The sequence below is a fragment of the Talpa europaea genome (genome assembly GCF_964194135.1).
Source record: "Talpa europaea genome assembly, chromosome: 16".
Classification (NCBI taxonomy): domain Eukaryota; kingdom Metazoa; phylum Chordata; class Mammalia; order Eulipotyphla; family Talpidae; genus Talpa; species Talpa europaea.
In genome coordinates, this window is record NC_140084.1 from 14,813,063 (window position 1) to 14,830,989 (window position 17,927).

General features: G+C 44.0%; 1 protein-coding gene across 1 annotated transcript in view; it reads left to right on the forward strand.

The window, feature by feature from the left end:
* Positions 1-9,295: 9,295 nt before the first annotated feature.
* The window catches only part of VAT1L (vesicle amine transport 1 like), a gene marked incomplete at both ends in the record, with an annotated part of 126,587 nt that continues 117,955 nt past the window's right edge, over positions 9,296-17,927 (forward strand). The window contains one exon of the mRNA XM_084257904.1: positions 9,296-9,522. Within this exon, the coding sequence (XP_084114030.1) occupies positions 9,296-9,522 (227 nt within the window). The remainder of the gene's footprint in view (positions 9,523-17,927) is intronic.

Below are 17,927 nucleotides of genomic sequence, written 5' to 3' on the forward strand. Positions count from 1 at the left end.
TCTCACTAATTAAAAATCTTTGAATACATTAAATGCTGCTTTCTTTGCCTTTATGCACATGAGGTAGCAAGGACTCTTAGAATGGACAACATAGGTTTTTCCTATTAACAGTTTGGGGTCCCTGGGAACCCCTTGGTTTTTCCTAGTTTCAGTTTTTAGTTCCCTGTTTGGGAATGAGCCTCCTGGCAACAGTCCATGCATCCACTACTATAAGTAGGAAATAATACTTGGGAGAGTTTGGTATAGGATCTCATGCAGTTTTTCACATCATTCCTGATATTACATCTGATTTTCATTTACTTGGACAAGTATTAACCTCCTTGGAGTCGAAAAATCACATAGGTAGCATTAGCTGAAAAATATAGTCCTAAGAATAGTTGGATGAATAGTTTACTAGATAATCAGAATGAGGACTTGGAACAGGGAAGGTGCCCAACAGATTTTACCCTGTGATAAGTGCCCTGAATAGGCATAAAATTTACTTTAGTTGATATATACAGGAATGGTGAGTCATTAACACCAAGAACATGACTATTCTTGATCGAAAGAGCTTCTAAATCGCCCCATCCAAAGATATGCTGATGCTAAAAGGTGACACAGGATCCAATCTCCTACCCTCAAGAATTCCCTGCAGAGATGCAAAATGTTGGGTGCCCATTGTTTAAATATTTATCCAGATCCTTGGTCATTAATGGGGGTTCAAAAGGCTAGAAAGTCTGGTTTACATGCAGGCAGGTGATTTTTGCACACAAGATAGAGTCTGCAAACATGGTTTATTAGTTTGCTTGGCAGACTAGGGGCAAGGTTCCCAGAACATTTCACATTCTGTTTACATTAGTGAGTGGGAAACTGGGATGTGAAATAAGGTATGTGCTCCCTCTACTTTGGTCACTGCATAATAAGAATACAGGAATTAAATGGGTGGGTGGAAGTATATATATGGAGAATGGATGAATGGATGGTGGGCAGAGGGATGGTGGATCAGTGAATGATGGATGGATAGATGAATGATGGATAGCTGGACATTATCTCTTGCCCATTTACTTTGTTTAAAGCATCCTACTAAACTTTAAGAAGAGATGTGGTATAGTTAAAGGAATAAAGTAGGGTGCCTGTCCCTCAAGAACTTTTCCAGATCTCCTGCAGTTTAAGCTTTTTGATCTCACGACAGGAAATACAACACTTGCTCTTCTCATATGAGCATCTACAGATTACATTGAGATCTTTTAGCTTCAGCTAGTCATTACTCTGAGAAAGCCCCAACCTACTGGACATGGGCCAATACAATAATAAAGGAAACAAGCTCTCAGGAAAATCAGTTCTTGGGTAAATCAGAGACTCGGAAATAAGAGACTGAGTTTGCTGGAGGATTCATTTTGATTCATAGTGTGATGCTCTCATGTTATAAAAAAGAAAAGAAAGATGGTGGTGAGAGGGTGGGAGAATGGGAACCCTCCCCCTTTCTGTTTCTCTTGGATTCTATCTGAGGAGTAAATGCTTTGTTTACTTCTGAATCTGAATTTTACATCCCCATTCCATTACCATTATTCATGATGATCTATAGCAAAGTACTTTAGGGAAAACAGCTCTCTGCAGCATCATCATAGTGATGATTCATTCAAGAAACCACACACTGCGGTGGGCGGGGGACCCGAGATACTATTCAGGAGAGGGGGTAAAAGAAACCACTCAGAAACTGTCTTTTACTGTGAACAAGACTTTAAAACCTGAAGTCTTTGATTTAAATTCCTTATGTGGTACATTCTCATTCAACCGATCATGTTTATCAAACGATGCTAAACAATCAGTAAGCTCATCTCTCCATGGGTAACAGCTACTTATGGATAAAAGAGTAAGAGCAAGTGAAATGTTTTTTGTTCTAGTTATACATGATCCGGTTCAGAAAGCATTGAAATGGTTTTCAGTGTCTTATGACTAGCATTTCATGGTTATAGAAAGAGAAGTGCATTTTTCCTTTTACCTCCATTGTCAAATTGCATTTGAATTCCTATGGAGAGAAAAATCCAGCAGAGAGGAAACTCTCTAGGCGTTGTTGGGAAGGTAGTATTGAGTCCCAGGGACTGAGACCCTTGGATAGCTATGCTTTCAGAAGACAGGAAGAGGAGCATCATTCTCCACACATTCTGCCAGTGGTTTGTTAAAAGCCCTCCAGTAGTATCTGCTATACACTAACAGCTATACCCACCAACATATTCTCTCTTCTGCTTCATCAGTTATAAAACTCTGACTTTTACCTCGCACAGTCACCTAAGAAAAAACTACATTTCTCAGCCTTCTTTGCAGTCAGATGGGGCCATGTGGCTTGGCTCCTGCCAATAAGAGATAAGTATTGGTGGGCCTCCCCTGGTGGTGCAGCGGTTGAGCGCTGGGTTGCGAAGCTGCCCATAGCCTCTGCAGCACTGGTTTGATCCCCAGCCACAGGGCAAGGGTCCCACATGGCGCGCAGACCTCTCCTGCTGCCCACTGCTCCCCTCAGCAGTGTACTTCATCAGTCTGCCTGCTCTGCTCTGCTCTGCTCTGCTCTCTGCTCTGGCTCTGGTGAATTCTCTCACCCTCCCTCGCTTCTAACTGTACCCAGTACTTGCATAAATAAATAAAATAAAATCTTTAAAAAAAAAAGAGATAAGTATTGGAGGCCACAGGAAGTCTCCTTTTACAGAAGGGTGTGGACTTCTTTCTGCCTCTAACTCATCTCCATCCTGCTACCTGGAATATCGATGTGATGATTGTATCTTGATCTAGGAGAATGAGGGTTTAGCCTCCATCTAGAAGTACAGGGATGGAAGAAAACATCCTTGAGGACTTGGTGGAGTGTCTACACCATCCTTATATACCTCATCTTCTGTAGGTCATATTTTACTTTGGGACTTTTGTTATATGTAGCTGAACCTAACAATTTACTGTGACTTTCTTGATGAAGTCTTCCCTGACCCTGAAGATGGCACCCATCATACTGGTAAATGATTAATTACTTATGTGGTTTCTGGGGTTTAATACCTGTAGCAGATACTGTCATTGCTCTTCTTCACTCATTTGTAACTCACCATGTCATGCACAATGAACCAGTGGTTCTAACTGAAATCTTTGCAACTCTTTCAGGACACCTTGGTCTGATGTCAATTTTCATAAAGCTCAAGTGCAGGGCAATCAAGAAGGGCAGGCACCACACCCCAAGAACTGTGCCTACTCCATTTTTCTTGCCTCTTGGTTGGGATGGTTTTGATAATATAGTCTATATTAACACTTAAGAGTTCTCCAGCAGGTTGGTGGGAGCGGAAACTGGTTCAACCACTATGGAAAGCTGTGTGGACATTCCTCAACCTACTAAAGATAGAGCTTCCATATGATCCAGCAATTCCACTCCTAGGTATTTACCCAAAGGACACAGAAACATTAATTCCAAAGGGCACCTGCACCCCTGTGTTTATAGCAGCACTATTTACAATAACTAAGCTTTGGAAACAACCCAAATGCCCAAAAATAGATGACTGGATCAAGAAGATGTGGTACATATACACCATGGAATATTACTCTGCATTCAAAAAAGATAAACACATGCCATTTGCAGCAACACGGATGGAGCTGGAAGGGGTCATGCTCAGAGAAATAAGTCAGAAAGAAAAAGAAAAATACCAGATGGTCTCACTCATAGCAGGAATCTAGAAAACCTAAATAAGGGACCAGGAGAAAGAATAACTATAAGAAAGAAAATATCAAAATCAAGAAGGGATTGGGGTCAAAATAAGGGGGTTGCAATTGTATGGGGAATATAAAAATAAAATAAAAAAAGAGTTCACCAGCAAGATTTAGATGAATTGATGACAGTGATAACTTGCTAGGTGATGTACCTTGTGTTGACTTCTTTCCCCTCCCTGTCTCACAGACCCGTGGTTCCTGGAATCATTCCTCAAACAATCCATTTGTCCTCAAATATTTGGATTAAGAAAGGTTTGCTTCTGGGGGATTTAATCCAAACCAACATGCTTCTCTTTGGTTAGAATGCTAACTCCATCAAGACTGGGAAATATATTTTTCTGATTCACCATTATATCTCCAATATTTAGCAATAGCACAAGTCAGCACTCAAGATGCTGAAAAAAAATACCAGTTCACTGCTGGCCCCAGGTAAATCATTTCCTTTGACACATCTAGAGTTAACTGCCTGTGAGTGGTCCTAGAAGATATAAATAGGAAGTTTATTCTACTCCATTTAGGATGGGTTGCACACCTATCTAACACTTCTCTGAACATAATTTGGGCTTGTGCATGATGTTCCACTATCTTTTAAATTGGATCCACACAAACTATAAAAAAAAATTCTAAATTTGTCTCCTTCTTCTTACCCTATACTGTGGTAAGAAGATAGCAGCACAGAAGACCGTGGACAGTTATAGCAGAGTGGTTAAGGACTTGCAGTTTAGAATCAAATGGTTCTTACTTCAAATCCCAACTCTGCCACCAATGAATCAGGTGACCTTGGAAAAGTTACTTAATTTCCATTGAATATCCTCTTTACTGGGGCACAATAATTTAAAATTTTCCCTCATGCATGGAGGTGACTGAAGAAAAAAGCAGCCCACTCCCTGTTGGTAAGTGGCAGTTTCGATAACCAAGGAAATTTATATAGAGGCTTTGTGTTGGGCAGCCACAAGACAAGAGCGTTCCTTCCCCCAACATTAATTTCAAAAGCTTGAATTTTGCTGGGCTTAATAATGTGCACTATTCAGAGCATATTACTAATATATTTTATCTCAGTTTCTGGGGGTGGGGACAGCAACTGGAACCCACATTCTCAAGGGGTAGGGGTTGTTGAGGACCTTCTAATTGCCCAGGTACAGCTCCCAGGTCAGTAGGTAGTCACATTTTTTCGACTGCCTCTCCAACCCTCCTGTGTAAAATAGGGGTAACAGTATCTATGGCACAGGATTATAGTGTGGATGAAATAATACAATGTATGCATATGAATGAATCTCATGACACTGAAGAAAATGCCATACAAGATATACTTGAAGACATTGCTTGCCCGAGGTAAAACATTTATCTGGAATTTTACTGAAACATTCAAGTTATTTAGAAATCATTCCTAAAACTGTTTGTTTCCCATATACTTTTACCCAAACACTACACCTCTATTGTATGGCACTCCCTTCAGATGGCCAATATCTTGAGGGGTTCCTGAATTTAACCCTCTGTGTTCCTCTCAGCCCATACATATTCCCAGGTCACATGGAGGTAAAGAGAACCAAGTTATAATGTCATGTTTCACCAGTGGTGGCTGCTGTTTGACATTGTCCTACAATGTAAGGTATTTCATCACTCAAGCTCTGAGTGTCCAAGAAATCAATTTTTATACATTTTATAAACAAATGTGTGTGTGCGTGTGTGTGTGTGGTGTGGGGTGTGTGTGTGTGTGTGTGTGTACACACATACCTTGAAAGCTGTCTTGTAGCATGGGTCTTGCCATATTCCACCAGAGAGGAAGAGATTTGGGAACACTTAACAATCCAAATGGCACTACACAGGACTCAGAGGAAGGTATGCTTTCCTAAGCAGCACAGACTGTGGTGTGTTTCCTTTCCGTTGTTGTGACAATCAACTGCATACTAATTATAATCTGGGGTTTGTAAACAGCCAGAAGATTCCCTGGGTGGGAGTAATTATATTCCCTTTAACATACTATAAGGCAAATACTTTCTCTTAAATATGCTGTGTGCTGATAGCAAAGTAGATTTACTTTCAGCTACAGGAGGAAAACCCTTAGAACGAAGGCAAGGGAGGTTAGTGGGGCAGAAATACTAGAAACCAATAAAAGAATAGAAGACATAAAAACTGGCATGGAATATTATCAGTGACAGACAGACTACTTTGACATACATACATACATAGTGAGATGTTACAATTATTGATTTGGAGTCAGTTTTCTATCTCCCTATGATTACTGTGTTCCTTTGAGAATGGTAATTCACTGTTAAGACTCAGTTTCCTCTTCCGTAATGTGTGACTGAGAAGGCTTCCCAATAAAGTTATTTGAGAATCAAATTACAAAACATACCTAAAGCTTCTAGAACAGTAGTCACTTGCAAAACTATAACAAATACTGCAGCTATTATTAGTATGAGTACCAAACTCATATTCCCTTGCAACTCTCCCTTCCCTTTGCAAGATGATGGCTTCCAAAATTCTCTCCCTAAGGATTCTCTCAGTCCAGGCACATGGGACCGACAACTGCCAGGGAATCAACGGAGCATTAACACTTCCCGGAACAGTCCTTAATTGACCATACAGAGTCCCTAGTGAAAATATCCACTGCCTCACGCCTTGAGTGGCACAACTTGGAGGCTTGATTCACGTTGCCTCTCAAGGGTCCCCTGTGAATTGGAGCCCCATATGCCCCCTGTGGTAATCCACTACGAGTGCACCTTGTATTGGCTTCTATCTCTTCCCTGTCTCACCTTCCCGCTTCTTGATGGAGAGACCAGGGATAACTCCAAAATAAACCACTGGCCCTCATATTCTTGTTTTAGAATAGGATCCAGCCTAAACACTGTATCTCACCTTGCAGACAGGATGAATAACTTGGACAATTGGGTTTACAATAAAATTCTCTAACCAAACCTTGTCTGTTCCGCTTTCTTTCAAATGCTTCTCCCCATCCCATGGCCACAGCTTCAGTTGAAACTCTTCTCATTTATTTATATTTTTGTTCATACCATACTCTCTACCCAGCCCCATGCTTCCAGAAACTCTACCATCTAATCCATCACCCACTCACTGCCAAAGTTATTATCTTGAAATGCGGTTCTGGTGACGCCGTTCTTATTTTTCAAGACTGCAAGGGTGTCCAGTGGCCTCCACAATTATGTTTTAAAGTTTAAAACATGAGAGTTAAGGGCCCTAAAAAATTGATTCTGACCACCTTTCAGCCTAGTTTCCAGTGATCGCTGAACACACAGAACACCTCCAACACATGAAACAACTCAGTGTCTTCTCAGATCCCTCCCCTGGCACCCTTCTGTGTGTTTCAGCATGCTTGTGAACATCCCCTACTGAAGATGATGCCTCCTCCCAAAAAGGTCTGGCTCGGCTGGCTCTGTCTTCCTCCATGATGGCTTCCTGATGCCGCTGATAAGGTAATGTTCCCCTCCTCCCGGGTTGCCCAACAGTATGTGCATTTCTGCATTCACTAACTCCTTCCTTCATTTGACAAGCATTTTTTCTCTGAACATATTCTATAATGTATCAATCATGCATAAAACCTTGGGAAGCCCATGCTAGATAAAAGCAGAAATAGCTTCTGCCCAAAGGCATTCACAGTTGGAAAAAGGGAACAGACCCAGGTAATCATAAAAAAAGTTTGTTACAAACCACCAGACTGTTTACAAGAATGCCCACTCAAGTTGGGAATTGGAGAGTTGTGCAAGGAACAGGGAGTTGAGTTGAGAGCTGCAATTCACACCAGGTGAAGAAGGTGGAAGATAAACTCCAGTACCAGGGACTCAGGGGAGGGGGGACTGACAACATGCATTGTATCATGTCTTTTTGCTGGTTGTGACCTCTCTGTCTCATGGCCTGAGAATGAGGTCTTCAAGGATAAGGACCATGTCCCACTGACAGTCACATCCACTTCAGTGCACAGCACCACTCAAATACACAGAATTAATGTACCCATTTTACAGATGAGGGAGTTGTGGATGAGAAAGCTTAAATGAGTTGGCCAAGACCCCAAGCCTGGCAGTGATTGTATTTAATTTAAATATAAGACATTATGTACACATTTAAGGTCAATTTTTTTTAAATAAGCAGGATTCGCTTTCACTACTCACATCGCTCTCTCTATAAATATTTTAGTTTATTTAAAAGTTTTATAAACAGTACATTTTAAAAATTTATATATGCAGGGTTTTTTTTTCACATCCTTGTTCCTCTCAGGTATAGTCCACATAGAATTCCCACCACCAAGTTACCCATGCACAATCATCACAGTCTCCTGTGCTCTTCCTGGCCCTGTTCTGATCCCTCTCCCTCCTCTTCCCCTCTCACTGTCTCCGATTTATTTCTTGCCTGATAGGTTTTAGTTTTGTTTTTTCCTGATCCCTTGTTTAGTTCCCCTATATTCCCCCTGTAAATGAAACCATCCGATATGTTTCTTTTTCCTTCTGACTTATTCATTGAGCATAATCCCTTCTAGCTCCATCCATATTTCTGCAAGTGGCATGAGTTTATCTTTTTGACTGCTGAATAGTATTCCATTGTGTGTATGTATGTATGTATATATATATATATATATATATATATGCCACTTTTTTTTAATCCAGTGATCTGTTTTGGGGTATTTAGATCGTTTCCACAGTTTAGCTATTGTAAATACTGCTGCAATAAATATAACAGTGCAGGGTTCCTTTTGAATTAACGTTTTTGTGTTCTTTGGGCAGATTCTTAGGAGAGGAATTGCTGGATCATTTGGTAGTTCCATTTTTGAGGGTCTTGAGAACAAACACAACAAAACAAAAAGAGAACCAGTAATGGGGTAGGGGGAGAACTAATTTATACTCCATACTCCATAATTCTTTTGAAGACTCTCTATAACACCCCAAAATGGTACACGCGGTGGGAACCAGCAAGCATAAGAAGTCGGGAGGTGCCAGGCAAAGAACATAAGCGCTGACCCTGGAAGTCCAGGGCGAAAAGATCCTGAGCCTGGACTCTGCAGCGCTGCGAGTGGCATCTGTGATTTCCCGCTCTGGAAACCTCCATTTCAGCCAGGACAGCAGGTTTGGGAAACAGCCGGGTTTCCCATCAATCCTGCCGCCTCCGCAGATGGGTGGGAGAGGAGTCAACCTTTTGGAGGGGAGGCATCTTCCAGGCCCAGACATTCGTCTCTGTCCATTTCAAGGCGCCCAGCCCGCGCCGTATATAACCAAATACTGAGTCCACAGCGAAGGACAAGGCGGCCTTGCTGCGTGGATTATTCACGACTCTCGGGCAAGTCTGGGCCCTGGGGCGGCGATCCAGAGCCTGATTTGAGGCCACCTCAGGAGCTGGAGTTCTGCTTGGCAGGGAAGAGCGGTGTGGAGCCAGGAGAGAGGCGCGGGCGTGGGGCGCGGCTCTTGGGAGGATTACGGCGGAGGCTGTGGACCGCGGCTTCGCTCTCAGAGGCTGCAGCCATTGCACAGCCGAGCATCCAACATTCAACAGGAGGAACCCGCGGGAGACGAGCCCCGAACCCCCAGCGCCGCAGCAGCCGCAGCCGGTGCGCCCCGCGCCCCCGTGCGCCATGGCCAAGGAAGGCGCGGAGAAGGCAGAGGAGACCGAGCAAATGATCGAGAAGGAGGCGTGCAAGGAGCCGGCCGAGGGCTGCGGCGGCTCTCACCGCCTCGGGGACGCCCAGGAGATGCGCACCGTGGTGCTGGCCGGCTTTGGGGGGCTCAACAAGCTGCGGGTCTCCAGGAAGGCCATGCCCGAGCCACAGGACGGCGAACTCAAGATCCGCGTCAAAGCCTGGTGGAGTATCCGCGCCTTTCTGGCTTTCTCTCCTTTGCGCGCCCCAAATTCACGGAGATAAGTGGGGGAGCCTCTGTGGGGACGCTGCCCCGGGTGGAGCCCACACCCCGGGCTCAGAACCCCCCCCCCCCCTCCCCGGCTGCCTGCGTCCGGCTGAGCTGAGGAGCTTGCCCTGGGTGGCTTCCCTCCCCCAGCCGGATCTGGGGGTGATCGGAGGAGACTGTGCGCTCTTGGGAGGGCAGAGCTGGTGGTGGCGCCCAGCGCTGGGGTCTGGAGGGCTGCGCTTCTGCAACTCTGTCCGCAGGACAGCTCGGCCACCAGGATAGCAGGTTTGAGAGTAACGTCGTTAAAAATAATAACAATAACCGCCGACTTTCTGCGTGCCGGTGGTCGTTTTGAGAGTTTTTGTGTGCGATTTTAGTGAATACTTTCGGGGACTCGGTGAGTTCGATCTGGTCATTGTCTCCCCGTTACAGGTGGGGAAACTAGGGCGCTGAGAGTGTGTGTGATGTGTCCAAGATCACTCTGCTGCCACTAAGTGGTGTGGCCAGGATTTGATGTTTCAATCTTTTGAACAGGTTCAATCTTTTGAACCTCTATGCTGTTGTCCTGTTGGGGCTGCGGACATGGCACAGGACCAGCAAATGGTCCCAACTCCAGGCTCCCAGGGGTCTGGTATGGGGAAAGGAACAGGGAAGCAGACCACTAGGTATCAGCCATCTCAGTCCTGGGAGGGGTGAGGCCAAGCTGCTGCCCCAAACTCTTCCCCATTAACCTTCTCTGTGTTTCTTGAAGAGGGAAAACAAAACAAGACAAAAAACTGATCTGTCTTCTCTGACATTGCCCATCTCAGAAGGAGTACCCCAATCTGAGTACCCCTTCTATTGAATAATTCCCATGTCTCCTGGGGGAAATTCCCTGTCCCACACCTCTAGGATCCCTCCCAGGAGGGTGTAAGCCATTCTGTGCATTGTCACTGTATGATCACCTATGGTTCTGGGACAAGTGGCTTCCCCTCCTGAGCCTTATTATACCCTGGGTTCGCTATCCAGCTGTGTGGGCGGCTCCTAAGGGGAACTAGCTGTCAGCACACAGAGATGGACCTGTCTCTTCCCAGCTCTGGTTTTGTGAGCCTCCAACAGACACTGTTTCCGAAAGCAGCAGCCAGCATCCCACTTCATAGGTGAGACCCAAACCCAGGGTCTGAGCAAGACAAACACAAAGGCCAGCAGCTATGGTGAGAGCAGGCGCTGATTTTCCTGCCAGACTGAAAGGCACCTGGCAAAGAAGCAGGCGCTGACCTCTGGCTGGCTCTTCATATAAGTAGCTGGTCATGTTTGCCTCCCACCACGGCTCTTGGGGCCTCTCTCCAGGGAACTAAGGGTAAGGGAAGGGGCTTTTGCAAACGGGAACTATACTGTTCTATTCTGTTAACTTTTGCTGAAGCAAAGGGACTGATCCCAGAAGACAGAGCTTATGTCTGCCCTTTTCATAGGTAAATCCTCAGTGCCCAGCATAGTATCCTAAATAAGTTATTGCTGAATGAATGAGCTGACAAAAGATGTGTGGAGGGAGAGCGTTGAGACATTATCTTTCTTTACTTACTGGTAAAAGAATGTCTGCCTAGTAAATTTAAAACCAGGTATTTAATTAATAATTTTCCTTCCTTACCTACCAATCCAAAATAGTGTGTGTGTATATGTGTGTGTGTGTGTATATATATACATATATATACACACATACATATATATATACATATATATACACACACACCCATATATAAAATTTGTAAATCTCCACCCAAATTGAGGATTGGGTTGCTCGAAAACTCTGTCAAGAATATATATTCAGAAAGTGAAAATGTTGAAGCTACTTTTTAATGAAAGGAGCATCACCTGCAGTGCAAATAGCTCTGGGTTCTTAGTCTTGTGCTACTTGCATCAATGCTGATGAAAACTGAAGCATTTTGAAATAATAAATGTCAAGACGAAGGCCAGGAAATTGATTTACAAAGCCAGATACACTAGTCTGTTCATTATTGGAGCTGTACACACACACACACACACACACACACACACACGTGTGCACAAGCTCGTTGGCCTAACTCACTGCAGACTCCCTACTCCCTGCCGGTTGCTCAACAAGCCAGTCAGGCTTGGGGAGCATGGAATGCAGCCTTGCAAATGAAGAGTGCATGGGGTCCCAGTGGAGAAGGGTTGTTGGAATAGGTTTGTGATGGTTGCCCATGGCCCCTTCCTCCTTCCTCTTTAGTGTGGGATTGGCTGGCCCAAGATGCTCGTTGATGAGAAGTTTAAGCTTGGCGCCAGAATGACTCATTCTTATTTTTATGAATTAGTTGATGGTCTCTTGGAGGAAGGCCCCCCTTTTAGCTGTTCTTTATTTTTAATGGAAACCTTTTACCATCCAATAATATAGGCACTTTGCTGGGGAATAAAGTGAAGAGCATCTAAGCTAGTAATAATCAGATCTGAAAGGAGGGTTGGGGTTGGTTCCTCTATCGATTTTATGGCAATGGAAGAGAAGCAGCAGGGGAAATCTGGTTTTATCTCCTTTAACTTCTTCATTTAGGATCCAATGAGATAGGTATTATGGTAAAGCAAGTTGAGGCTGGGGGATGGTAAGTAATTTGTCAAAATCATCGCACAGAGAGAGCTAGGATTTGAAGGCTGGTCATTATCTCCTTAAAATTCTGTTGTTTTTCTTTTATTCTATGTTGTCTCCCTCCATGGGAAAGGCACCAGAAATGTGATTCACCTTTCTGACCTTTGGCATATAAGCCTACTTTCTTTCCTTACATCAATGAATGTGGCTCCTTCTATCTTTTTATGTCTGGTTTAAGGGAAAATATCTGGCTCTTTCCAGAGTAATTTGACTTTTCCCCAAATGAAGACATGATAGTCAAATGCAGCTCAAAAACAGTCATGCAGGGAAGTGGGAGGCATAGCAGAGCTTTCTGCCTGAATAGTTACAGGAACATCAGCTTTGATGAAGAACTCATTTCAAGTATTCATGGTTTCAGAGGCCAAGTGGGAAGAGCATGTGTCCTTTGGAGAAAAATGGACCTGAAAGTCACATTTCAGGTCACCTTTCAAGTCACCTTTCACAGAAAACCAAGTTTTCTGTGCCTCAAATGCAAAATGGGCATAAAAGATAATGTTATGATGTTGTTGAGATCAGATGCAAGACACACTGCTCCACTGTTGGCACTCTATAGTAGTAGTTATGGCTGCCTTCACTGTTGTCCCCTGATGCTGATAGGACATATATTTCTGGGTCACCTGATCATGTAGAGATCATCATTTTAATCAAGTATATAGCATAACAGTATCATGTCACATCTGCTTCGTGATGAAGAGGGAGATCTCGTTAGATGTGAGTCCCAGCTCTGCCACTTGCTAATTGGATGTCTTAGGGCTGGTCCCCACAGGCTGTGCCTGAGTCAGGTAGGCATGCTTCTTTAAATACTTAACTGGCCTCCCCGGTGGCGCAGCAGTTGAGCGCCTGGCTGCGAAGCTGCCCGCAGCCTCTGCAGCGTGGTTGGATCCCCGGCCAACTGGTGAGGGTCCCACATGGAACATAGACTTCTCCTGCTGCCCGCTACTCCCCTCAGCAGTGTGTTTCATCATTTTTCCTGTTCTGTTCCCCGCGCTGGCTCTGGTGAATTTTCTTACCCTCCTGTGCTTCTGCCTATAACAAGTGCTTGTATAAATAAAATAAATCTTAAAAAAAATAAATACTTAACTGAGGGTGCTTTCAAGCGCAAAGGTGCTAGGGAAGTGGGATAAGGAAAGGGAAGGAGCAAGATTTGGTCTCAACTGAATCCAACAGGTCTTATGCCACAGAGGCCATCTGACCTTGAAGCAAAGGGGGGCAGCTTTTGTGCCCTCCTCCCCTGTGGTCATTCTGTTGTGGGCTGCTTGCTGAGTGGGGACAGGGAATAAGAAGTGGCCTTTGTTTAACTGAGGACAGCTCCTCATGGAAGAGATGCACAAAGCCCAAACAGTGCCCTTCACCCGGCTGACCTTGAACCTGCTTTTCACACTAAACTTCAGTTTCCTGGTGTATGAAGTGGAGATACTCATACCACCTTCTTTCACAGTGCAGTGATGGAGTTTATGTTAGATCAGTGCACCCAGACCTTTTTGATGCTGCCTGGCACATAGAAAGTGGTTAGTAAATTAGGGTGGTTCTTATTCAGATTGTTATTTTCAGTTTCCATAGATACTATGTATAGTTTATCATTCAAAATGGGAACTTGTTTGAGAGTGAAAAGGGCACTACTCATAATTACTTGGGATAGCAGGACAAATTGGAAGTGTCCTGGGCAAACCAGAGTGCGCAGTGCCCGTCGCCAATAGGTCTGAGCCTTTGCTGCCAGCAGTTTTTCCATAGTGGAGCTCCTCCTGCCAGGACCCAGTAGGGTTTAAGGCCAAGGGTCTCTCGGTTGGACTGCAGGAATGTATTTAAGTGACCATTAACAGGCCTTGTCTGCTTTGTGGCTCAAATTGGCTTGAGGTAGAGAGGCACTAATGCATTGGGGACACTTATTTTCCCAGACTGATTTACAATGAGAGGCCACGTGAAATTGCTGGAGTGGGACCAGTTGGATGAGAAATGGCTGATCTGAATGTGGGCCGAGGGCAGGCCACACTAGAAGGCAGATGGGTGGGATTCTAATATATCATGAGGGAAGGAACCTTTATTGAGCACTTGTTGTGAGCAAGAAGCTAAGCTGCCTATTCTCTGTTCTTTGTTTCATTTCATCCTAATACCAAGTCCACACAGTCAGTATTATCATCTCCATTTTAAAGATAGGGAAACCAGCAATCAGACCTGTTAAGATCTCAAACTGCTAAGTAGAAGAGCAGTGTGCAAATCCCAGTCTGCATTGTTCCTGGACTCTACATTTGGAAGTCAGGGGATGAGACAGGCGCAGTGACAGAAGCTATGCATGTGTGCACATGAGAGACACAAAGAGAGATCAAGAGAGCGAGCGAGTGCGTGAGTGAGCGCAAAAGAGACCAGTGCACTGAGAGACAGACAGACAGTGAGACAAGACTCTCAAGATTGGGGAAATACAGAGAAGAACCAGGAATACATTTGACTGATTGATTTGAAGACTCAAAATAACACAATAACATCTGGTTCCTTTTCCCTACAAATGGCCATTGTATTTCTTCACCTTATCCACTTTACCTCCATTTCTGAAGTGTAGAGGATCCATCTTTGGGGGCTCCATCTAGGATCAAACTGCTGTGACGGTTGGCCCACAGTATGCACCCTGATTGAACACCATCATAACTCCTTGGCTCCCCTCAACACACTCAAGTCCTTCCTCCATCCCTTTGCCTTCATCAAGATATTGTGTCATTGGCTGCTTGAGCGCTTGGTGTCCCCCAAAACAGGGCATTAAACTGTCACTGATAAGGTTAGTCTAATGAAATATGGCCATGCAGTGCATGAGGTCAAGTGACATGGATGTTTGCAAAACTGTGAAATTTCTTGGAAGATGGCTAAAATCTAAGCCAGGAGTCACTCTGGCCAGGAGCTTGGAAGAACACGTTCTGAATTGTGCTGTGCTGCATGGAGATATTAGTATTTGACAGGAAAGGATGCTTCAGAGCAGAGTCACATTGAGCCCCAATTGGTGGTGACAAAATGGAGTCACCATCTCAAGGATCTTCCTTATTCATTAAAGTCTGCATTTCTCCATTTGTGATCCTGGTGAGCACCGGTCATGGTGACTATATCTGCTCTTCATTCAATAACTGAATGGGATTCTTGTCTCCCCAGCAATTCAAGGAAGAAAGGAAGTTCTGAACCACTGTTCTAATTCATAGCAAGGGGATGGATAGACTCTTACAGAACATCTGACATAGGGTGGGTAGCCATGAATAGCTGTCTGATCTTAATTTTATAAGTATGGCTTAATTTTTTTTAAAGATTTATTTTTATACAAGAGCTGGGGTACAGGCCAGAGATGCGGGGGTTGAGAGGATTCACCAGAGACAGAGTGGGGAACAGAACAGGCAGACGACAGAAATACACTGCTGAGGGGAGCAACAGGCACAACAGGAGAGGTCTGGCGCTCCATGTGGGTAGCTCCCTGGCTGGGATTGAACCCACACTGCAGAAGCTGCGGACGGCAGCTCACAGCACGGAGCTCAACCCACTGTGCCACTGGGGAGGCCAGTATGGCTTAATTTTATAGGTAATTTTATAGGTATAGAAGCCAACGGTTATGACTCAGGACAGGCAGATGGAGCGATAACTGAATCTTGTGCTCACCCGGCCCTTCACTTGCAGCCTATTATCTCATCCATTTGACCCTCCTCCATCTGATCTTCACAAGCCCATGAAGTTATCCACTCTACTTTCTAAGAAAGTAAAATGGGACTCAGAGATGAAATGGAAGTAGCAAGTAGTTGCAACTTATCTGAGATCTGAGTCCAGACCTTAACCCTGTCTCACCATGTCTGTGTGATCCTAAGCAAATGGCACACTCCACTTGCCTATCTCCCCTCCTTGGCAATAATCGCTCTTGGTGGTTGGTTATAAGAGTCTGTAAAAGTCCTTTCTGTATAGTAGGGGCACTCTTTAATAAAGGTTATTTTTCTTCCTAAGCCACTTGGGCTGTAACAGACAGAAATGAGACTTATTTTTATTCTCCGGTGACTAGTCTTGCTGTTTCCCCACTAAACTATACTGGCAGCAGGTCTGGATTTTGAATCCTATACCCAGGACTGGGGATGAATTTGGGTTGATCTCTTGCTTTCTCACACCAGCCCTCTGCCTACCCACCCCTAGGTTGGCACAGGGGATTCTCTGTCATTGAAGTCTGCACAGACAATCCAGTCCCTGGAATTTGCTTTACCCTCCATCAAAGGAACCCAAACCCCACGACCTTTGGGCCCACCACCAACATTCAGCACTGACAACTGAGTTCATCCAGACATGGGCAAAGAGTGCCCCCTGACCCCAAGTTCCCAGCACTTTTCATTCTTAATAGGGATCTTTTCTGGCATCTTGGCATCCGTCATAAAAGGAAAAGCTTAATTAGAAGCAAGAAGAGTCTCCTCCTAGGAAAGGGCAGCAGGCATGTAATTTCAAATTAGTTTGATTCCTCTGTGTGTGATCTCACACAGAAAATCAGTTGGAGCCATGGTATTAAAATGAATAAATGTAATGTTTGAAGGCTCAGGAGACAAAAATAGAGGCTCCAGTGAAGGGGCTGTTTTATCTGTGAATGTGATATTTTCTTGATGACAGCATACCATGAGCCTCTGCCCTCAATCACCTTCATCACCCATGACCCTTCAGCCAAGGCTTGTCCCCTGGATTATTCTGGGGTCACTGACATGATAACTAGTGCTTTCCCAAACAGGAACCCCTTAGCAAGTGAAGATACTGGGTCCCTTATTCCTGAATTCTTTAAATAGCAGAGGTCTCTAGAGCCCAGTGAGGGTAATTATCTTTGGTGAGAGGAATGACAGTAACTCTTTTCTTGAACTAACAGTGAATGGGAAAAAGGATGCTTCTTGGTTATGAAATAGTTAATGTTTGAAGTGAAACAGGCCTGAATTCTAATCCTGAATCTGATCATTTTAGCAACTTACATACACAACCTTGACTGGAAGTATCCAGCCAAGATGTTGGTACATTTATTATTTGTTCAATGAAAGAAGTCCGTATCATACATATATTAACATATATTAAAGATATATGTTTATATATATGTTAATATATAATATGTATAATATATAATAAATAATATATATTTAATATATTAACATATATTAAAGATAGGGAGGGGATGCAAAAGATGGGACATTAGAAAGTCCCTCCATACTTGATAAAGTTTTCTGAATAGTGCCTCTATTCAGACTCTACATGAGTCCCCCAAAGGATACAAGACCCTAACATCAATGGTAGCCCACAGCCCACGTAGAATGTGCCATATACAAAAAGTTTCAGATGAATTCCTTAACAAAAGAAATGAAACCAAAATGTATCGTGTTCTTACTGTGTGCCAGAAACTGCACCAAATGGAGATCTTTAAAAGGAAGACCACTCACTTCTGTTGTGGTTTCTCTTTTCTTTATTTCAGCCATGCTGGCCTTCATGAGGAATTTGTCCCTGAACATCTAGATTTTCCCTTCCTATCCATCTTTTACATTCTCTGTCCTCATGAGTTCGATTCAGGTGTGCCTACTCTGGTGACCTTCCTTCTTGAGATGAGGAAAGATGACAGCCTTTTGCTCTAGGTGACTGCCTTGTACAAGTTCAGCAATCAAGAAATGAATCTAATTAGCTCTTCGCAAATCACATGCCAGCATCTGGATTCCTTGCACTCTTTGTCAGGCCAGATGGAATGAGTTGCTGTA